Below are 23,352 nucleotides of genomic sequence, written 5' to 3'. Positions count from 1 at the left end.
GAGGGGAAGGGACATGGCAGCACTTGAACTGTATTTAAAGGCTCCAGGTCAGCACTAAGTCTGCTTTCAACTCAGCCCAAGTCCAGAAAAAGGTAGGGCAGGGAAGAGGGGAAGATGCTTGGCACTGGATATGAAGGACAGATGCTGCATGGGGGATAGGAGGTAGAAGGAGGGATGCTGATCACATTGGGGGAGTGTAAGGTGAAGTTGAACATTGTATTAAAAAAAACTACTTTCAGCCACCTTAGGGTCATCAGCTACCTTTGGACCAGCGCTGGGGAGAGGAAGGAATGCAATGGTGTGCCATACAATAAAAAAAAAACTTGGAAACCACTGCCCCTATAGAAGTTTTGCTCTGCTTTGTTGGTAAATCGCCTACCTACGCTGGCAGGAATCCGGCTTACCAGGGCATGAACTTTCTGTGCCAGGCAGACCACATGACTTCCTGCAAAAATGTCTTTGTGCAACTGAAACCCTACAATGAACTTCTGCACATGGCCCCACAAGCCCTCCCTCAAAGTCTGACCCGTTACAATAAAGTGTTCAATATCACTACTTCAAGCAAAATGAAAAGGGGGCTATTTTACAAAGCTCTTACTGTTTCGAAGCATTTGACCTTCAAATGTAGGCGCAGCAGCACAATTCACCTCTCTCGCCCCTCCCTTATTGTCAGGGCAGCCCGCCTCTCACAGTCTGCGCCTGCCCACTTCCAACTTTTGATTCAACATAGAAAGGCGGCTTGTCATGTGATTCCAAACTGCCGCACTGCGGAAGTGACGTGACAGAGGCAGTCCCATTTTCTGCAGTTGTGGAATTACTATTGCGTCAGTTCGAGGAGAGTCGTCAGTCGGGAAGGTAACTTCGGTTCTCAGGAAGAATAGAGCGATCGCAGTTTAAAATTAAATAAAATAAAAAAAAAAAAAGGGGGGGGGGAGAGGGATTGTGTAGTTAGGTTAAAAAAAGTTGTGATCTTTTGAATACTCTGGTAGGTGTAAATAATAGATCGTTTTTGACGATACTGCCACAAATTATAGAGAGTGTAGTTTAATTTTTAGAATGCGGAAGGAAGGAGACAGAGAAGTAAAATTAGGCTCTTGGAGTTGGGCCTGGGTTTGCCGCGCACTGGGTTTGGGCTGTCTGAGCGAAATGTAGCTGCGTCACGGTTCTACTTAACACAAAATGGCGGCTTGGAAACTGTCGACGATGGGGGCTGGGAGGTTTAATGCTTTTGGTTTTTTTTTTTGTTTTTTTAATTGAAGGGCCAGTGTAACGTTTTTTTTTCTCTTTTTATCGCGCGGATTTCAGGGTTAAAAAAAAAACTAAGGCAGGGTGCACGTTGCTTCAGCCCTCGCCGGCGCCATCTTGTGCAAACAACTCGATCGCGGCCTTTTCTCCTCGCCTTCCAAGAACTCCACCGAGGAATCACGAGTGTAATTTGATGCTTTGAGCTGTTTTAAAGTGAGCTCATTTTGCGTAGATCGTATAGAAGCGGTGTGGTTTTTTTTTTGGCCTGAATGAGCATGATTGCCCGAGAGCATATATGGAACTGTTTTCTCCACCCCGAGACAGTTGGTGGTATTTGATGATCAGGGGTGGTGAGGAGTGAGCGCAGGGTATAAAATGGCGGGTGAGGGTTGTATAACAATGTAGCGAGGACACAGAGCCCCTTCCTTCTGATGTAGTCCTGGAAGGCGGAGAAAGGAGCAGTGCCAAAAAGCCCGCCCTCTATCCTACTAGGACTCTGATCCCACCCTACTGCAGGCTAAGATAATTTTTCACTTGGCTTATGGCCATAGCAAAGATCCTTCTTTCTTCTGATCGCTGTCTTTTATTTTTATTTTAGCTTGTATCTATTTCAAAAGGCAGGATGAGTGGCTGTCGAGTATTCATTGGCCGCTTGAATCCAGCTGCTAGAGAAAAAGACGTCGAGAGGTTTTTCAAAGGGTATGGTCGGATTAGAGACATCGACTTGAAAAGAGGCTTTGGCTTTGTGGTAAGTTAAAATCCATTTTCTAGGGGGTAGATTGGGATTGGAAGGCAGGTTACAGTTACATAAGGCTTTTCTGTAAAAGATAACCGTAGGAGAGACCAAAGATTGGAAGGGTATTCTTTGTTAGTGATAGTAGTGTATGTTTGGATTTAGACTGATACCTTTTAAAATGATGTAGTTTGAAGACTGAAAGTTCTTCCATTTCCTCTGCAAATGGCCAAAATTAAACTGGCATCTGCACACATAGCTACTGCCAAGAAAACAGCAAGGCAGCCAATCCACAAACTCCAAGATGGAAACCAATAAAGCGGATCAGTGGAAAGAACAAACTTTATTAATACTACTACTAAATAGAATATCATCTAAAAAATGCCGGCCACAGGCCGTGTTTTGCCCAACAGGGCTGCATCAGGGGCTACAAAGTAAATAAAATTAAACAATAAAATCAATACAAAATACAAAATGTCATCTCTGCTGATGACACAATAACACCTTGATAATAAAAAGATAAAACGACATTATGAAAATTTAATACAATGTTCCACACATATTGTGTGTATATAAAAAAACATGATAAAATTTTATCAAAAACAGGAAACAAAAAAATAATGAAATAAAAATACACATAAATTATATAGATTGTTTTATGGTGTATTATTTGTACTCTATATGTTAAAGTATATCCAGCATTTTATTATAAAAATATTTTTTTTAATGTAAAGTAAGAATGAATCTACCAATGTGTATAAATAGAAAATTATAAATACACAAAATAGTTAAAAATTATACTACATATAGATATAGATTGTATATACAAAATGTGAAGGGTTTATCTTGTATTTTTCAATCTATTTAGTTTTTTGTATTAAAACAAACTCTACCATTTTAAGAGTAAAGTACCAATCTCTATATAAAACGCACCTCCAACGTTCTAATGAAGCCTCTCTTAGCAAAGTGAAGGGGGTGAGATCGCATTGTGTCTGCCCCGCCCACGCGTCAAACGTGATGACGTCGATGGCGGAGCAATGACACAACCAATCGCATGGCTCGGCAGCGAAGCGTCAGAGAAGGAGGCGGCGCTCTCGACGTCTAGCCTTCCCTTCGCTGTGTTCCGCCTTCTGACGTCAAGGATGACGTCAAAAGAAGGCGGAACACAGCGAAGGGAAACCTAGACGTCGGGAGCACCGCCTCCTTCCCTGACGCTTCGCTGCCGGAACCGCCACGGAGGTAAATTTAAAAACAAGAAAAAATAAACACGCATGTTGGGGGGAGAGAAGAGGGTGGCCAGTAAAGTACAACAATGGGAGCGGGAGGGCAGGGGAGAAACGACAGCATGGATGCGAGGGGGGGGGGAAGAGGGCGGCCCAGGCTGGCACATGGGAGAGAGATGAGCATGGATGCGAGGGGGGGTCATGGAAGGGGAGACAGGGGACTTGCTGGAAAAGGATGAATGGAGGCGGCAGGGGACAGAGGAGCATGGATGGCCATGGATTGGGAGGGCAGGGCTCAGGGAGAGAGGGCAATTGCTGGAAAGGGATGAATGGAGGGGACAGAGGAGCATGGATGGGCATGGATTGGGAGGGCAGGACTCAGGGAGAGAGGGGAATTGCTGGATAGGGATGAATGGAGGGGACAGATGGGCATGGATGGATATGGATTGCAGGGCAGGCCTCAGGGAGAGAGGGGTATTGCTGGATAGGGATGAATGGAGGGGCCAGGTGACAGAGGAGCATAGATTGGACTCACACTTTCACTCTGACTCTCAAACAGTCACTCTCACATACACTCTCCCAAACATACACACTCCGAGGAAAACCTTGCTAGCGCCCGTTTCATTTGTGTCAAACGGGCCTTTTTTACTAGTCATGAATATTGCATATAAAATTTGAAAAAGTCGTATGAGTAAACATTCAAATCCATTATACATCTAATAAAAACAATAATTGAATAAAACATAGCGAGCAAATGTAATCTACGCATATTGTAATCAATGACTACAGGAAAAAGTGTTGATATACTTGTGAAATGGACACTCGCCTATTATTCTTTATCAATGTATACACATACCAAGAAAAGGCTTTTATCTTTTTAAATATAATTTTCATCTAATTTGATCAGTTTTGATTACATTGAGGCATATTTTCAAAGCACTTAGCCTTCCAAAGTTCCATAGAAACCTATGGAACTTTGTAAGGCTAAGTGCTTTGAAAATATGCCTCATGGTGTCCAATTTTATTTTTTTACAATATAAGAAGTTAATGTCACAATATATTATTTTTTACAATGTAAGAAATTACATTGTCACAATATGTTTAATTTGATCCTATGAGGTCAGTTTTAGGTTATTGATTTACATATTTTCTTTCAAGTCTGTGTGTTTTTACTCATGGTTTGCCTGGTTTGGTTTATCCCCTTCTGATGCAACATCGGCCATTTTTTATTTTATCAGTTGTCACTTAGTATATATTTTGATCATATTTGTATTTCAGACATATTTATCTCTCAATGAATGGATATATTGCATCCACCTTTTAAACTTAATATACCGTATTTTTCGGACTATAAGATGCACTCCCCCACCCCCCCCCCCCAAAAAAAAAAAATTTGGGAGGAAAATGGGGGGTGCGTCATATAGTCCGAAGGTAGACTTCTCCCTACTCACGCGATCTTCCCTGGTGGTCTAGTGACGTCGGGGCAGGAAAGAGCCCCCTCTTTCCTGCCCAGCGCGCTGCTCTCCATCCTCCTATATGCAGCCTGACGGTCTCGGCGAGATTCAAAATGGCCACCAAGACTTCAATTCTCGGCAGCCATTTTGAATCTCGCCGAGACCGTCAGGCAGCAATGCATACAGGAGGATGGAGAGCAGCGCACTGGGCAGGAAAGAGGGGGCTCTTTCCTGCCCCGACGTCACTAGACCACCAGGGAAGATCGCGTGAGTAGGGAGAAGTGGTGACAGGGCCGGGGGGAGTGCGATCCCGAACTTGGAGGGAGGGATTCGGACAAGACGCACCGGAGCACCTAGGTTTTAGAGTTGGGAAAAAGGAAAAAAAAAATTTTCCTATTTCCCTCCTCTAAAACCTAGGTGCGTCTTATAGTCCGAAAAATACGGTATATATATATCTTTTTTACTTATTAATCCTCATCTTTATGCCAGTGAGCATACTACTTTTGTGAGGATCACTTGAGTGACGTCATTTGTTTAGCAAATGATACAACCTACAGCCGGTCGTTATTTTATTTTTAGTTTTCACATAGCTACTGCTGCAGTGACTGGCAAAGTCTCCTGTTATCCATTTAAAATTACTGAAGGATGGAGATCCTTGTCTGGGAATTTAAACTTGATGGTATAGCAGTGTAAATGATGATACTTATTTCAATTCACTTTTTCCTTTTGGAGGCAGTGTAACCTGCTGTAGTGTATGTTCATTGTAATAGGAAAAGTCCATAGACCATTATTAAATGAACTTGGGGAAAATCCACTATTTCTGGGATAAGCAGTATAAAATGTTTGTACATTTTTGGGATCTTGCCAGGTATTTGTGACCTGGATTGGCTGCTGTTGGAAACAGGATGCTGGGCTCGATGGACCTTTGATCTTTCCCAGTATGGCAATACTTAAGTACATTGTAGCATACTGTCATCCCAATGAGTACCCTATGTTAAATTGCACCTTGATATATGCTAATAAAACTTTCTGCATTACTGTTTGAGAGATGATGTACTTTGTCTATTGATGACACTTTTGCTTATTAGGAATTTGAGGACCCTAGAGATGCAGATGATGCAGTCTATGAATTAGATGGAAAAGAACTATGTAGTGAAAGGTAAACTCAAAATTTTTTTATATAAAATTGTACATATGACTTATATATTTTCTATTAAATATTAAATTCATTAACCAAAACTTTGGATCTATTACTGTTATAAAAAATCTGGGTTTTTCTACGTAGAGTTACAATTGAACATGCAAGAGCTCGTTCTAGAGGAGGTGGAGGAGGAAGAGGCAGAGGAAGGTATACTGATCGTTTTAGTAGTCGTCGCCCACGTAATGACAGAAGGTGAGCAGTTCAGTATCTTTATTCCTTTTTCAATAAAACTTACAGTTAAATTGACTAGGTTGTTTCACAAAGCAGGGTCAGTAGTATGGGGTATCATAGATCGGTCAAAAATTAAATATTGGAAGTAAAACTTGACACAAGTGGGGGAAAGTACTATTTTCTAGGTAGTCAAAATTTGTTAGTTGTGGCTTCCCCCTACATAATATCTAAGTTCTTTGCATAAAGAAGGTGAAGCCATGTTGTCGGTGGTAATGAGACAATCAAGAAAAAGTATAATCTTAGATAATAGGTAATCTGTTGTAGTGGCCAAAAAAAGAAAACTCAGGAGTTACTTGGGATAAAACAGTGCCTCTGTATTGCTCCATGGTGCTGCCTTACCTTGTGTATTGTGTGCAATTCTGGTTGCTGTATACCTCAAAAAAGGTATAGTAGTAGAAAATGTTCAAAGAAGGATGACCAAAAATGATTGAAATGGAACTCCTGTCGTATGAATAAAGACTTGACTTAGGTTAAGGCTCTTGATAAAGATATGAATCCCAAATGGAGTAGAAAAGGGGAAAATCTATGAAGTTTGTAATAAAATTTAAAACAAATGGGATAAACCTCCCCCCCCCCCCCCCCCAAATGAACAATTAAGCTCTGAAACTTGTGGCTGAGGATGTGGTAACTGCTGTTAGCATATCTGGATTAGAAATTACATTAACATAGATATAAGAAATAATGCTGTCAAATCTTGGAGCTTGGTCACACTATTTTGAGTTGTTGCAGCTGTTCGGATTTATTTATTTTTATTTTATTTGTACCCCGCGCTTTTCCCACTCATGGCAGGCGATGGAGGGTTAAGTGACTTGCCCAGAGTCACAAGGAGCTGCCTGTGCTGGGAATCAAACTCAGTTCCTCAGTTCCCTAGGACCAAAGTCCACCACCCTAACCACTAGGCCACTCCTCCACTCCATGGTAGTTGCACTCTTTGATCTGTCTTGTGTTCCAAAGACATCCTAAAAAGTATGGGCAATATTTAATTAGTAGACTTCTGCTAATGTTTGCGGCCAGGATTTAGGGGGAGGTGTTGGGCATATTCAAAATAAGGAAAGGGAAATGGGACTTGATATACCGCCTTTCTGAGGTTTTTGCAACTACATTCAAAGCGGTTTACATATATTCAGGTACTTATTTTGTACCAGGGGCACTGGAGGGTTAAGTGACTTGCCCAGAGTCACAAGGAGCTGCAGTGGGAATCGAACTCAGTTCCCCGGGATCAAAGTCCACTGTACTAACCACTAGGCTACTCCTCTACTCAGTGATGAGTGTTAACTTGCCACTGACCTATTATCTGCAAGTACTTAAAAATTATAGAGGGTATGATTGCATCTGAAACAAATCAAGGCTACCAGGTTGTGCACACTAGCAGTCTAAGCTTGCTGTTGCTGGGTTTACCCAAATTGTCTGACAAACTTACATTTAATGCTTTATATGCCTGAAGTTTGTATGTGCTATGCTGTGATAGTGGCTTTAAAGAAATTCAGTACTTTTTATAATACCTAGTAGCTCATTGCATTTTGCCAATTTCAAATAAGACATTTACTGAGGATGTTTAAATACTGTATTTAGTGACGATTGTTCTGAGGTTCATTCTTCACTCCAGAGAGAGATTAGCTATATGGGAAACTTCCCTCTTCCTGTCTTTGGTACTGCATATTTTATTTATTTTTTGCAGTATTGCAACTTTTATTCTTAATGTTGGTCTCAGAATGAGATTTCTTTGAGCATTGACTTAATTGTAACACTACTTTCTGATTTTTCTCAGAAATGCTCCGCCTGTAAGAACAGACAATCGTCTAATAGTGGAAAACTTGTCTTCAAGAGTGAGCTGGCAGGTTTGTAGAAGCGATTACTGAAATGTCCTTCAGTTTATGGGAATATAATGCTAAACTTTTTATTTTCTGTAGCTTTTTAAAAACACTTTTTTTTTTTACCTTAAAAAAAAAAAAAATCTGCAACACAGTTATATTAGTAAATACATTTACTTCCAATTCTATGCTGTAAATGTTTGGGAAATGACTAGTTAAACTGTAGCAGTAATTTTTGTAAACTTTGGTTAGGAATTTTTTTCTCTTTATTGTTTTGATACAATTTTAACCAAATATTAAACCCTTTATTTGCCAGCCTATCTGTGTGTCGGCCTCGTGACGAGGAGTGCCTGTGGGTTATCCTTATCGCTCTGTCTTGGTCACTTTTGGTTGGGCCTGGTTGAATTTGCCAGTCAGCTCCTACAGAGTCAGTTGGCCTCCGCTCTAGATCTGTTGGTGGTCTAGACAATATCGGAGCATTCCTTAAAGTGCCAGGTTGCAGCGACCCCCCTGAATTGATAACGAGGTCTGGTCCTTAAGTTGAGAGCTGTTCTTCCTGTAACGCTTCCGAATGAGGTCCTGGTCGAAAAAGAGTTGAAAGATACGAAATTAGGTGGTCGTTGGAATCCTGATCGCATTAAAGTGGTCCCTGGTAACATCACAAGATTAGAAAATGCCGGCCATCATCCTAGTCATCTAATAGGGAGGGTCGTGCGATTAAAGGCTTCCTCCAATTGGGTAGTGTTCACCAAATGGGTGGCGAAGAGCCAGTCGGGCATGTATCGTGATGGTGCCTCCAAGCACTTAATGCACTGTGCTGCTTGAGTAGCCTAGGGAAATGTAATTGAAGGTAAAGTAATCTATATTTCTAATATATGGGGCACAAAACTGGTATTGTGTAAAGTTTGTAGATATTAACATTAACTTGCAAAATGTTTAGTGTTCAGCTTAGTGTAGAAGTAGATGTACTACCTACCACAGTATGTAGAAATTATTGCTTAATTTATTTTAGTATTTTTAAAGATAAGCATACTATTTTCACTTATTTCGTGCCCTGAGATTTTTTCCAATTCTGATTCAGTGCAAATGTGGCAGGTATATTATATTCCATATTTGTACTTTATCTGGCAATAACTTTTAGTATTGTTTTCTTTGCATGTCATTTTCTCTGCTTAACACTATTGGTCTTGTGTTAGGATCTTAAAGATTTCATGAGGCAAGCTGGAGAAGTTACCTTTGCTGATGCACACCGTCCTAAGCTTAATGAAGGGTAAGCTTGTTTTTCATGTTTTTCTTGCCTAATGTATAAATTGAAGGGTGGTATCTGAAGCTAGGCATGGAGAGGTGAGGTAGGCTACTAAAAGATGGGGAGGAAGGGATAGATGGTGTGGGAGACTGGATGTGAAATAACTCTTTTACCAGGAGAGGTGTTGCTGTTAATAAGGTCTTAGTTTTGAGTAGATGGGTCTGAAATGGTGTCTTTTGGAGGGGGGGGGGGTTTGTCATTCCCCAATATGGGGGGGGGGAGTTGACTTGACTTTCAGAAACTGTAGAAGGAAGTGTTGCTTCTGTCCTTGTCAACAGTAAGAATTGTATTGGTGCTGGTTCTTTTCCACTGGTCATATGCATTAATCAAAACTAATTGTTTTTCAGAGTGGTTGAATTTGCTTCATACAGTGACTTAAAGAATGCTATTGAGAAACTGTCTGGCAAAGAAATTAATGGCAGAAAAATTAAGTTAATTGAAGGCAGCAAAAGACACAGGTATTCATCTTCTTTATTGTATCTTGTGACCCCTATGGTTTTCTGGTGTGTTTGTTTTGCTTGGAAATTTTGCCTCTACATATGACTGTAGTATTTTTTTTTTGTATGTTTTTCCTTAGTAGGTCTAGAAGCAGGTCTCGTTCCCGCAGCAGAAGCTCATCCAGGTCTCGTAGTCATTCCCGTTCCCGAAGTCGCAAGTCTTACAGCAGGTCAAGGAGCAGGAGCCAGAGCCGAAGTAATCGTAGTAACAGAAGCAAGTCTCGCTCTCCTAGCAGATCTCCAGTACCTGAGAAAAACCAACCACGGGCAGCCTCCTCAAGTAGATCAAAATCTCCTTCAGTGGATCGACAGAGATCAAGGTCAAGATCTGCTGATAGTGGAAATTAAACTGTAAATATTTTGTCAGAGGGTTTTTTAAAATTATACTTGCTAAGACTAATGGTAAGTATGTGCATTTGTGGGGGGAGGGTAAGGGCTTGGAAAACTAAATGTGGACCACCAAGGGAGCTTGTTAAACTAATTGTATTAAATGTCTTTTTGATAAACATTGCCTGCTCATTTTTGTGAATGTCTAAATTGTAGTTGACAGAGCTCTTGAAACCTTTTTTCCTTGAAAATATTTCGTACTTATTAGTTTTGGATATTTAAGAGCTCAGTGTTTGCTGTACATAGCTTTATTTTTTGAGACTTTTTGCTTTGCAATTCACATTTGCAGATCAGATAATTAAGCTGTTCAACACAATAAATATTACTAAAAATACTGTGTTTTGAGTGTTTAAGATCTGATCATTTGCTGGATACCACTATTTAGGAAAACTAGTATTTAAACAGGGTTGTTGGGCACTTCAACTTGAGAAACACATAGTACTAAATCTTCAGAACATTTTGTTACTTTATCTTCCTCCAAGGTCATAATTTGTGCAGTATAGTATTGAGTTTTGGGTGGGTAGACTTCTGCTTGCTCAATTGGCAGACCCTTTTTTGTGTGGGAGATGAAATATAAGATTAGATTTGTAAGTCGGTACTGTGTGACTATCTTTTGGTTGGTACCTTTTTTAGGTTTTAGTTGGACAGTAGTCTAGTGCAGGAGGGAAGATTTTTTTTTTCTTTTCTTTCTATACACTAGTATAGGATATCAATAGGTCCAGCTTCTTTCTAGTGTGTTTTCTAACTAACTAGAAGTAATAGAACTTCACAACCAGAACATAGTGACAATTCCATATCCTTGCATTTTTCAAGCAAACGTGGATATGTCTACATACTATTGGGCCAGAAAATTGACATAGATCAGTGACAAGTGGCTACTTTGAAATGTTTAGGTTATGCCCAACACCACCCCTAAATCCTGGCAACAAACATTAGCAAAAATGTAGTTAGGAATATGTATGGGCTAATATGTTATATCTGTCCAAGCCACTAGCAGATCCTACCTTTTGCTGTTTTAGGGCAGCACTTTCATGTCTGTACCCTCCCTTTTTTTTTGGGTTGACTAGGGCCCTGCAGCATTGTGGAAGGATGGTGTCCTCGTACATCTGTACAGGGACAATTTGATTTTTGGGCCAAATCACAGCAGGCCATCACCAGAGTAGTTGGATCATCTGCTGTGGGTGGTCCACCCTGTCACCTTGTCCACACTTGGGGCCAGATGCACTAAAAAAAATAAAGCCCTTCACTTGCCGATTCCTTAGCGAATCGGTAAGAAACGGGCATGCATCAAGGAAATTGTGTGCAAATGAGCTGGTCGCTGCTAGCTCATTTGCATGGGATTTCCTTACAAGCCAGTCGGCCAGCCGAGCATGCGCAGAGCAGCCAAGCGTTATGCTGGCTGCTCTGCGCATGCCAAGGACGTCCTCCACTCAAGTCTAGGGTAAAAGTGGGTAAAAAAAAAAAAAAAAACGGGGAGACAGATTAAAATGTCTGAGAAGGACATCAATCTTGAAAAAATGTCCAAGTGCGCGTCAGGGACGTCCTTCACAAAACCAAAAAGGGCGTCCCTGATGAGCACTTGGGACAAGACAAAAAAAAAAAAACCTCCAGGTCTCAGCCAATCACAGCGTGTTTAGCTGTCACTGGTGTCCGCTAAACGTGCTGTGATTGGCTGAGGCCATGGGTGGCATCAAGCAGAGCTGTGTTCACATGCTGCTGGGACCTCCAAGCCTCCCCCACCCCCAAAGATGGCTTTGTACAGTCAGCAGGACTGTTATAACCTGTTTTTTTTTTTTTTTTTTTTTTTTAACAATGCCTGTTGAAAAAAAAGACATTACATCCTCGGTTTTTTTTTTTTGAGTGAAGGGCGTCCATAAAGGATGTCCCTGATGAGCACTTGAGAGTTTTTTTTTCCCCCAATTTTTTTTTTGTTAAATTTATAGAAGTCTTTAGAGGCGAATAAATCCCGTGCAGCCCCAATGACCACGATTAGGCAATCTGAAAACGTTAGTGCATCTCATTACAATACAATTTATACACAATACTAATTTGCTCATTTGCATTCTGTTTTTGCTAGTTGATACCGTGATTGGAAAATGGCTCGGAGAACCCTTTGGTGCATGGCATGGTTTACTACTTGCTCGTTGAACTGGCTAGAACCAGTTTAAAACCCACGTTTATGGCTCGTTAAGTTTAGTGAATCTGGCCCTCAGTGTCCAGAGTATTTGGGAATTCATTTTGACACTGAGAGGGAGAGTGTTTCTTCCTTGAGCTGGAAGTTGCACAATCAAATTTAGCACCTCCTGTCCCTCAGAGCGCCCTAGGCCTGCAATTATTCGAAGGTGCTGGGGTCCAGGGTGTCATCGTTTGGAGCTGTTGCAGTGGGACATGGTACACGTCCTCTGTAGCAGGCCCTCCTCTCACTGGTCACATTTGCAGGACTTGCATGTAGGACTTCTGCAATAGGGGGACGGGGAAGGAGTAGCCAGGTGTGCAGTCTGCGGTGGTGAGTGGACTCGACCAGGTCATCTTGTTCAGGGTGCAAGTCTGGCAGTTCTGGAATTGGGTTCAATCACAGGGTCTCCGGATGAGTGAAGGGTGTTGGAAGTCAACTGGCTGAAAACCTGAGCCACTGCTCTTGCTGTGCAGGCCTTTCAGGATTTTTTTTTTTACTGGAAAGGTGGTCAGGGTTCTCTTGGACAATGCATGGTGGTGGCATATGTGAACTGGTGGAAGGGGGGGCACCAAGAGCACGCAGGTGGCCTTGGCCTTCAGGATCTCACGGTAGCTCATGTGGTAGACTATGCGGGCAGACTGCTTGAGCAGACATGCTGTACCCTGTTGAATGGAGTTAGGCAGGAAGCCTTAGATGCTATCGTGTGGGGGCTGTCCCATGATGGATCTAATGGCAATGGGGACCAACACTTAAGGTGATTTGGTTCTTTAGCCACAGAAAAGATCCTCTGCCAGAGGAGGATTGGTGTGGCTGTACCTCAGTCTGTTGTATGTTTTCTCTTTGTCCACTAGTCGGGCACTGCAATGGATGGATAGGGTCTCCAGTCTGGTGGTCCTGGCTTTTGAAATTGAGCTTGCCAGTGCTACATTTTATTTATTACTGAGTTCCTGCTAAGATATTTAAAATCTGTACAGTATACTTTTTTGATACAGGTCTTCAATAGATGTGATATTAAAGTTTGGTATTATGATAAAAATGTTTGCTAGGTTGGAGTGAGAAATGATTGGAACATACATTAATGTTGTAGACTTTGGGACAGCTGTGCCCTGAGAGGTCTGCTGACTCGTAACTTTGAGGGACTGATGTGTCTTCTGTTTTAAGTGTTTTAGGATACTACAATCACGGGGACCTTTTTCCTTATTTTTGTATTGGTTCTTATATCTTGTTGTTTTTGCTTGCTACTCTAGAAGTAAGGCAGGAGAGGGGGGATAGGATACAGATGTTTATTGCTGTGGCACTAATGTACAGGTGCTGAGCCATGTTCAAATGAAGGAAAACTTTGAAAGGAGAGGGCATAAGATGAAGGTAAGAGGTTATAGGCTCAGGAATAGTCTTAAGAAAATACATTTTTACAGAAAAGCTGGTGGGTGCATGGAATAGCCTCCCTATGGAGGAGGTGAAGACTATATCTGAATTCAAGAAAGCATGGGACAGGCATGTGGGATCACTTAAGGAGAGGAGGAGATAGTAGGTGCTGTGGATGGGCAGACTGGATGGCTTTATCTGCCATATTGATTCTAATTATTAGGAGATGGGAGGTGAGCATAGCAGAAATGGTGATGATTCAGAGTAATTGAGCGAGGTCAGAGTGAATCAGGAAGATGTGATAGGACAAATGTTGACTAGTAGAAAATCACCTGGACCAGATAGTGTATATACCCTAAATTATTGAAGAAATGCAATAATGAAATTGTAGACATGTTAGTAATTTGGGGCCTATCAAAAAAAACCTTTCTCTATGCCCAATCAGGCTACTGGACTATTTTCCTAAGACCCAGACAATATGGAGAAAGCTCTCTGGACACGTGTGAATACTCCCTTCCCAGCAACTGCCACCCCTCACTCTATTTCATCTGCCTGGCAAGGCAACAACAGCTCTCCTTTGTTTTTAGTTTAGTAGTTCCCCCCCACAAATCAAACAGTGGGGCTCAGTTGCAGGTCCTATGTGTTGTCTGCCCTGAAACTTAAGTATCTGCCTGTATCCACTGTTTTCTGAGGCTTTTGGAAGCAATTTATCTCCACAGACAGATGATGTTTGACACCCTGGGGGATTGGTGTCAGTTACCACAGGTTGTAAACCTTTGGTGCTTTCCAGATACCTGCATCCCAGTGGTGTGCTGGTAAATTTTTAACAGGCTCTCTCCCTGAACCACCTCTGCGCCATGCCACCCCCCCCCCCCCCCCCCAAAAAAAAAAAAAAAAAAACACTTGCAAAGCTGGCTATACCCAGGGAGAGAGCGTGCTTTCAAACAATCCTTACATCCAAATTTACCTTCTGCCTGCATGAGAAGTTTTCATTAAAAAATAAAAAGTACTATAAGTTAAAAAAAAATCATTAATCCTCCATCTTTTAAGACACTGCCTACGTGCTGGATAGTGATGGCCCAAGGAATGCAAGTTTGTTCCAGTCAAGACTAACTCAAAATAACCTGGCTGTTCCTTAGCAGGGCCCTACTATGACCGTATCAAGCCTCTGTGGTTATGCTCCACTAATATGTTAAAAGATTAACTGGATTTCTTGAAAGGATTATATGAACTTAGGATGCATCATGACTAGGGGCACACACATACACTTATTTATTCAACATCAGAGTTCTTCATGTACAGCCACAAAATCTTTTAGGGTGGATAGTGTTCACAATGAGCTTTTATTACCGACCAGACAGAGATAAGAGTTTTCAGTTTTGGCACAGTATAAGTTATCACAAGAACAAAATAAAAGAAAACCAATATGGGCTACATTAGGGGCTTATATAGCCCATTTATAAACAAAAGAAATCTGCATGAAACATTTATTTTGACTAATAAAACCACTTGCCCTTGAAACATGTTAAAAACAGAATAATCCATTTGTGTATCTAAGTTCTACAAGACAGATGAAGATCTGATTCCATGTGTGCCCCAATAAAAGGAGAGTTTAGTTCTACTTCCATTTAATTGCAATATATTCCATCAACTTTATAACACCAGGCTTCCCATGGTAGATTACAACAACAACAGTTAAGATGAACCCATCAGGAAACAGGATATCCTCACTGAAATTTGGCCATCTATTGTATACAGAGTATTTATTTATTTTTATAGTGTAGAAAAATTAGCACAAAATACAGAGTTTAAAATTGCTGTTTCTACCAGCTATAATAATTTTTAAAGATGTGTTAGTGATATTCAATTGTTATTTCATGAAATTTATATGGGAAGCTTTCAAATAAATTAAAAAGCTGTCCAATAAGTAAAAAAAACAAAACAAAGCTTTTGACTTCTACTTTTTAAGGTAATACCTATCCAATTGAAAGCTTTAGAGTTGTTACAGAAGATGGGCAATAAAGAACGACAACGTGGATGCAGCAGCTCATAGGTTTGCTTGCTCTGGTTTGAGTGCACTGTCTAGAGGAGATGACAGCTGTGCGGGGCAGTGAAAACAGAGATTTACCAAATTGGCTTCCTTACCGTGGAGTAGATAGGCAGCGCAGCAGGCTCATCACTTAATTTCAAACCTCCTTGGTCCCGACGACTCCCAACAGTATCCTTTGCTGCGTCCTGCCTACGCGGAAACAGTAAGTTGAATCAGAGTAGGCGGGACGTGGCAGCAGAAGGACCCAGACACTGAGAAGGACCCCGTCCCCGATTCTGGCATCCTGTTCTAACCACCGCCTGTAGCTGCAGGTACGGTAGGACGACGACAGGTGGGGGCAGAGAGGTTGAGGGAGGGAGGGAGCGGATGTGAGAGGGAAGAGAGAAATCGAAGGGACAAAAAGTTCAAGTTAAAACGCATGGGGCAGCAGGGGAGAGAGAAACAACATGGACGGTGCAAGTGTTTTTTTTTTTGGGTGGGGGGGGGGGGGCAGGGGGACAATGCTTTCCCAACCACTTGACAGTGACTTGTCCTCCCCCAACAAACGGGCCCAGCAACAAGTCTGCTTAAAATAATTCTTACCAGACAGGGTATGCTGCTTGCTGTGCACAGTGCACTTCTGTAGCAACCATGTAGCATGACCAGCTGAGCTGAGAGCAGGAGCGCTGCTGAGGTGAACCAGCCCACGAGCACATAAATCACTTGCCTGCGCAGTGCAGCATGAGGAGGCAGGGCTGCCACACACCACGCATGCACCAATATCAGGTGACAGCTGGTGTGTTTGGGCATGCGTACCTGCAGCCTCCTGCTGCAATTTGTGGGGGGAAAAAAACTTGTTGTCCCTGCTGACAGCTGAACAACCGGCTTGCAAAATTCTTCAAAAATTAACAACCAGCTCTGCAGAGCCGGTGCGAGCCGGCTCCAGCACACCACTGCCTGCGTCACTTCTTCATGTGGCTTCCCTACTTTTCACCAAAGTATGGCTCCAGTAATTATCTAATACATAGGCAGCATGTGAGAAATCCTAGTATGTTTACACTCAGTTATGGTGGGCTGTCCTAGAGCTCAGTTTCACTAGACCTGGGCCCTAATCCTTGTGTGTAGTGCTTCCACTAATTTTGCAATTAGTTGCTAAAAGAGGGATTGAGTTATGCCTACTCATGTTATACAATCTTGACCCCCTTTACAGAAAGGTGCCACTTCATGTGCCAATTACAGACCAGTTGCTAAAAAAAAGGGGGTATTAGCAACTGGTTTGGAATTGGCACATGAAGTGGCACCTTTCAGTAAAGGGGGTCAAGATTGTATAACCTGAGTAGGCATAATAACTCCATTACTCAGCAATTGATTCACTAATTTTGTATGTCTACATATAATTGAATCTGACATCTCTCTCATCATCCAAGCTGGAATTGGATCTAAGGCACAGAAACCCTTAGCAAATTTCTGTACAAGTTTCCTCAAGACATCTTCAATTACCAACAGAAAGGATTCCCATAGGCGATCCACCGGAACACCATATAATAGTTCACCTGTGGGATCTTTTTTCTCAAAAATGGGTATAAGGTGGCCACCTCATCAGACAATTCATTGCAAATTTTTGCCTGAAAATCTACAAAATCCTCACAGGTAATTTCTGATAACAGCTGTTGAGATGAGGTGCTCTTGGCCTTCACTTGCCAGTAGGAGAGCATAAACACTGGGGGCCCGATATTCAAAGCAATTTAGCCAGTCACTGACTGGTTAAATTGCTTGGTCAGAGTTTGCCACTAATATTCAGCAGCACTTAACTGGCTAAGTGTTGCTGAATATCGCAGTTAGTGCCAAACTCAAAGCATGTTGGGGGCATTCCAGAGGTGGAGTCAGCACTTAAGTGCCGATATTCAGCCCTTAAGTGGCCAGGTTTACCACATAAATGGACTGCATAAACGTCTTTCCTATTTTTATGCGGTAACACATAATCACTTAAGTGATGAATATTGAACTTAAGCGGCTATGTCTTAACTGGTTTAAAAATAACTGGATATTCAAAGCTGAAGCCTACACAGGTCCCAACAGGAATAACGCCATTGGCGGTGAACAAAATGCTCACTGCTGCCGGCTTAATATCGGACCCTATGGAGAGATTCAAGAAACTAAAAATGGCAGCTAAGCCCTAATTGCACCTTACTAAGGGGCCCTTTTACAAAGCGGCTTACTGCTCGCTAAAAGGGAAGTACCGCCAGGCTATTGCAGCAGACCAGCGGCAGTTCTCACCCCCAGCGTGGATTATTTATGGCACTACAAATTTTTTTTTATTTTTGTAGCGCCATACCTGTCGGTAATCGGGCAGTGCTGCACTCTGCCTGGTTACCACTGGAGTAGCAGGGGAGCCCTTACCACCACCTCAATGTGTAGCGGTAAGTGCATCCACCCAAAATTGGCACGCGGCAAGTGCTTCACTTGCACGTCCATTTCTTATTCAAAAAACCTGCCTTTTACCTGCTGCTGTAAGGGGGCTCTGCGTGTGGCAAAAACATGTGCTGATGCCAGCGCAGACCACCTTTTGCCGCAGCTTTATAAAAGGACCCCTTGATTTGGGGTATTATAACTAATGACGGGTCACTATTCATCTGGGGTGTTCAGTATTTAAAATAAAATTCTGGCTGCCATAGCTGAAATAAATCCAGATATTCAGTGCCAATATCTGGATATTGGTAAGTGCTGAACATCTGGATAGGGACTGTAGAACTGATATTCAGCCCTCTGTCTGGATAGCTCAGTGCACTGAATATTGCCTCTAAATGAATAACTCTGGTGACTGCCTTTCCTCCACCCACAGACTGGCCCAGGGTAGTCTGCAATGACACCTAGGTAACAGGTGCTGCTACTCGGATAAGTGCTTTTGAGTACTGGGCTGTTTGTGTCTTAGGGGTGTCCAACCTCGGCCCTTGCTCAGTTGGGGTTTTCAGGTTTTCCACAATGAGTAGGACTGTTGTTCCAATTAGGTTGGCAATGCCCTGGTAGATGTATTTTGAGCTGTGTTAACTTGAATGATAAATAATTCACCATCTCAATGTTACATGCCTACAGTGATTAGGCCTATAACCGAGACTGGATAGCAGAGCCGGTAGTGGGAAGCGAGGCTGGAGGTTGGGGGGTGGGGATAGTGCGGGGCAGACTTATACGGTCTGTGCCAGAGCCAGTGGTGGGAGGCAGGACAGGACTGGAGGTTGGGAGGCAGGGATAGTGCTGGGCAGACTTATACTGTCTGTGCCAGAGCCGGTGGTTGGGAGGCGGGGCTGGTGGTTGGGAGGTGGGGATAGTGCTGGGCAGACTTATACGGTCTGTGCCCTGAAGAGCATAGGTACAAATCAAAGTAGGGTATACACAAAACGTAGCACACATTGAGTTGTCTTGTTGGGCAGACTGGATGGACCGTGCAGGTCTTTTTCTGCCGTCATCTACTATGTTACTATGTTATATCCAGATATAACAAGTCTAGCCATTTATAGGTAAACTAATAGAAGGTATGGTACTTAGGCAGCTCCATGAGTATTTGCATGATCATAACATATTAGATCTTTATCAGTTTGGCTCCTGGAGATGTTCCACAGATATTTTGTTTTTGTCCACAGTTGATGTTTTGTAGCAGGGCCTAGAGACGCTGCCTACCTTTTGGAATGTGTTACTTGATTTTGCTTGATTGAAAGCTCTAGATATTGGTGCACAGGTTCTCACGTGGTCTGAATGGTTTTTGAATCACCATTTTCAGCTGGGCCGACCCAAGGAGTCTGCCCAGGGTGGCAGCATTTTGTGAAGCGATGTGGCTGCAGGAGAGCATCCTCTCATCTCACCTTCCCTAATCTATTCTGTGTCCAATATCTCCCCCCCCCCCTCCTCTTCCCCTTGCCACCACACCTCTTCCTGGACTGCTCCAAAGGTATGGAAATGTATTGATGGGAGGGTGGAAATGACAGTGCTTAGTACTTTTGGAGCAGCTTAGGAAGAAGTAGGGTGACAGCAGTAGCAGCAGGGTGAGGGGGAGAGAAAGGAGATACTAGACCTGGGAATAGGGAAGGGGAGATGCTGGTCTTTGGGGGGTAGGAAAGGTTAGGGAAGATACTGGACACCTGTGGTTGGTAGGGGAAGGGAGAATGCTGACTATCTGGAGAAAGGGTTGAGAGGGGAAAGGGGGTTATTGGCCACCTAGATTGCATAGGAATGGACAGGGCATGCTGGCTACTTGGAGGGGTGAGATAGGCGAAGTGGCTTGGGGGAGGGAGTGTACATAGCTGGTCACAAGGAGCTGCAGCGAGAATTGAACCCAGGTCACCAGGATCAAAGCCCGCTACACTAACCATTAGGCTACTCCTCCACTCCACTAACTGAAGAACTCCATATTCAAAATTTGTTCTGATTGTGCAAATCATTTCAAATATTTCAAATGCCCTATAGGCTGTACACTGTCAGTTTTCAGCTTCAGGAGAATGTTATCCAGTGCTAGTTGTTAGCAAACAATCTTGTGTTAAAAAAGATGGAGATTGTATCAATCAGCCGTTTCACTGAAGTCTATCTGGGTTGACCAAATGGTGCTTTTATTGTCTGTGCTGCATGACTTGGTTGTCACATTTGTTGTGCCTCGTACCTATCTTATAATCCCTGGCAGTCTAGGGGTGTACTGAGGGCAGAAGTGATCCCCAGTTGCTCCTGCCCATGCTGGTTCTGCTCTCAATATGGCTGCCATGACCTCACATTCACATAGCCAAAAGTTAGTTTTCAGTTTCGGTCAAAACCAGGCGGTAAGTTTCAGCAGCAGTTTCAGCTTCGGCCAAAAGTGGTTAGAGAGTTTCGGTAGCAGTTTCAGTCAAAATTGAAAAAACCTGTTTCAGTCAGCCTCTACTAGTATCTTCCCTCTCCCTTCTGCAGCTTCTACCACTGTATTGTGCTGGGCTGCAGGAGCAGCATGAGGAATTAAAGAAATCCCCAAAAGCATGCCCGACACTCTGCCCTTTCGTCTTGGGGCCAGGAAATGGAGTTTGGTGTGGGAGGGTAGAGTGCTAGAGAGAGCTGGGTGCAATGGGGTAGAGGGACAATAAAAGGACTGGGGATTGGGGTAGAAGGATGGAGACTGTTGGAGAGAGAGAAAGGACTGTACTTGAGAGTATGGAGACGTATGTAGGACTTCACTCTTCATGGGGTGGGGAAGGTGGAGAGTGAGGACTGCAATGAAGTGGATTCCCCAGGCCTTCCCTCACTCAAACACCCCATATCTCCCATCTTTACTATTTTTGCATGGATGGTGAGTTCATTTCTCTGTTAATTAAGAGAAGTATAAATAGAAATCAAACAAAATAAAACATGGAAAAGACAATAAGATGATACCTTTTTTATTGGACATAACTTAATACATTTCTTGATTAGCTTTCGAAGGTTGGCCTTCTTTGTCAGATCGGAAATAAGCAAATGTGGTTATTATTTCCGATCTGTTTGATTTCTATTGATAACCTTAAGAGTGGACTAACACGGCTACCACACCTCTCTACTTAAGAGAAGTAAAAGTTAATAAATACAAACAAAAACAAAATATAAGGTGATACTTTTTAATAGACTAACAATAAATTCCATGAGTACTATTTGGGAGTTGATATCTTCATCTCAGGTCAAAACAAAATGAGCAAAAATGGCAAATACCAGAAATGATAAATGAATCAGGAAAGCATGCCAGGGGATTAACAGGCATCTGCATTATTTTATTTATTTAGATTTTGCTCACACCTTTTTCAGTAGTAGCTCTAGGTGAGTTACATTCAGGTACACTTTGTATTTCTCTGTCCCAGGAGGGCTCACAATCTAAGTCTGTACCTGAGGCAATGGAGGATTAAGTGACTTGCCCAAGATCACAAGGAGCAGCAGGGGGATTTGAACCTGGCCATCTCTGGATTGCAAGACTGATGCTCTAACCACTAGGCCACTCCTCTCCATTTAATTAGCATTTTATCCTGCTAATTAAATCCTGGAAGAACTGTGTAATCAATTTCTATGTCCCAAGATGCACTTAAAATGGATTCTTTATATGACGTGCAAAATGAATTGTGGCAGCTTCCTGAGTGTTCGTGCTGCCTGTGGCAGTGTGGATATCAGAACACATAACAGCAGCAATGAAACATTCACAGCTGAAACATATTTTCTTATCCATGAAAATAGATAGCCTTTATATATATATATATATATATATATATATATATATATATATATATATATATATATTGCCACTGCTTGCCTGGAATTGGTTGGAATGTTGCTACTGTTTGGGTTTCTGCCAGCCAGGTATTTGTGACCTGAATTGGCCACTGTTGGAAACAGGATATTGGACTACATGGACCATTGATCTGACCCAGTATGTCTATTCTTAAATGTATGTTTTACCCCCCCCCCCCCCCCAACCGTTTCCTCCTCCTGCCCTCCCATCATATAGGCAACCGATTAAGAAGGATACTCAAGGTTAAGGAAGTTGCCATATTGCGCCCCCAAAAAGATGGGATGCTCAGCTTTCAGATTAATTTTTAAAATAACCAAATAAAGAAAAACAATGACCTCCCTGTGCTGTAGGTGAGCATCTGGCATTTCCTGGGTCTGAATCAATCAGCAACCTGATGTCACAATTTGTTCTAGTTTATGCAAAACTAGGAGGCTAAATGAGAGCTAAGCAGCAGGAAAACATATAGGCTTTGCTTGACTGGTGGCCTGTGACATTGTGGCACCCTCTTGTGTTGGAAAGTGGAAAAGCGCATAGCTATGAAATCCAAATCCTGGTACAGTACAGTCTCGATTATTTCGACCTTCACTGTCAAATCTGACCATTACCATATGGCTCCAGAAAAAGGAGGACGGATTGAGCCAGTTCAGGTTTTACATCAATTTAAGTAAACTTTGGAATGGCTCAATCTGTCCTCTTTGTTTCTGGAGCCATATGGTAACCCTCTGGCATATCTGACAGACCCCACTGGTGGTGGTACTTGTGACCTGGATTGGCCACTATTGAAAACAGGATGCTGGGCTTGATGGACCTTCAGTCTGTCCCAGTATGACAATACTTATGTACTTATGATGCCATCGCATTGCTGTTAATAAACAATATTTTAAATACAGATACCCTATGCCTGTTCTTTATGTATAAAGTATGTTTTCTGTGCATTTTTAAGAGGTTTTCATTGTTTTCCATACGGGCTGGTCCAGTTTACATCAGATAATCGAGACTGTACTATATTGCTGTCAGCAGTCCAGGAGATGAGGTAAGAGTTTAAATGTCCAGGTATGGAAGGCTGAAAGGTGTAATAAATTCTGCGTAAAGCTGTAAAAAGTCTGCAATTTTATGGAAAATTATCAGGAATTTTTCAGTTTCCTTATTAATAGAGACAATTTCAAGGGATAGTATTTTTGTTTTAATGAAATGGTAGTTGAAACAAAAATAGTAACAAATACAAATTAATTGGACTTTACATTCTGATCTGGAGGGAATTGTATTTCATTTCTAAATATATTACCATTTTAGTTTTTGGAACCTGAGCACGTAATCAATGTGTAGAACCTCATCAGAAGGTCTTGCATGTGTTTGAATTAAACCACAGAAAACACAGTTCTGTATTTATCTGATTTGATTTAGGTGGTTAATTGCTGCCACAATGGCAGGT

At 42.2% G+C, this 23,352-nt stretch overlaps 1 protein-coding gene across 1 annotated transcript; it reads left to right on the top strand.

The window, feature by feature from the left end:
• The first annotated feature begins 771 nt into the window (after positions 1-771).
• Positions 772-10,427, top strand: SRSF5 (serine and arginine rich splicing factor 5). The gene is made up of 8 exons (XM_030214125.1): positions 772-855; positions 1,844-1,993; positions 5,744-5,814; positions 5,941-6,048; positions 7,856-7,925; positions 9,095-9,168; positions 9,552-9,662; positions 9,782-10,427. Exons 2-8 carry the CDS (start codon positions 1,868-1,870, stop codon positions 10,047-10,049), a joined length of 828 nt encoding a protein of 275 aa, XP_030069985.1. The 5' UTR covers positions 772-855; positions 1,844-1,867; the 3' UTR covers positions 10,050-10,427.
• Positions 10,428-23,352: the final 12,925 nt, after the last annotated feature.

Source organism: Microcaecilia unicolor, chromosome 9 (genome assembly GCF_901765095.1).
Source record: "Microcaecilia unicolor chromosome 9, aMicUni1.1, whole genome shotgun sequence".
NCBI lineage: Eukaryota > Metazoa > Chordata > Amphibia > Gymnophiona > Siphonopidae > Microcaecilia > Microcaecilia unicolor.
Note: the sequence above shows the minus strand (reverse complement) of the source record. Positions and strands in the feature narration are given on the sequence as shown.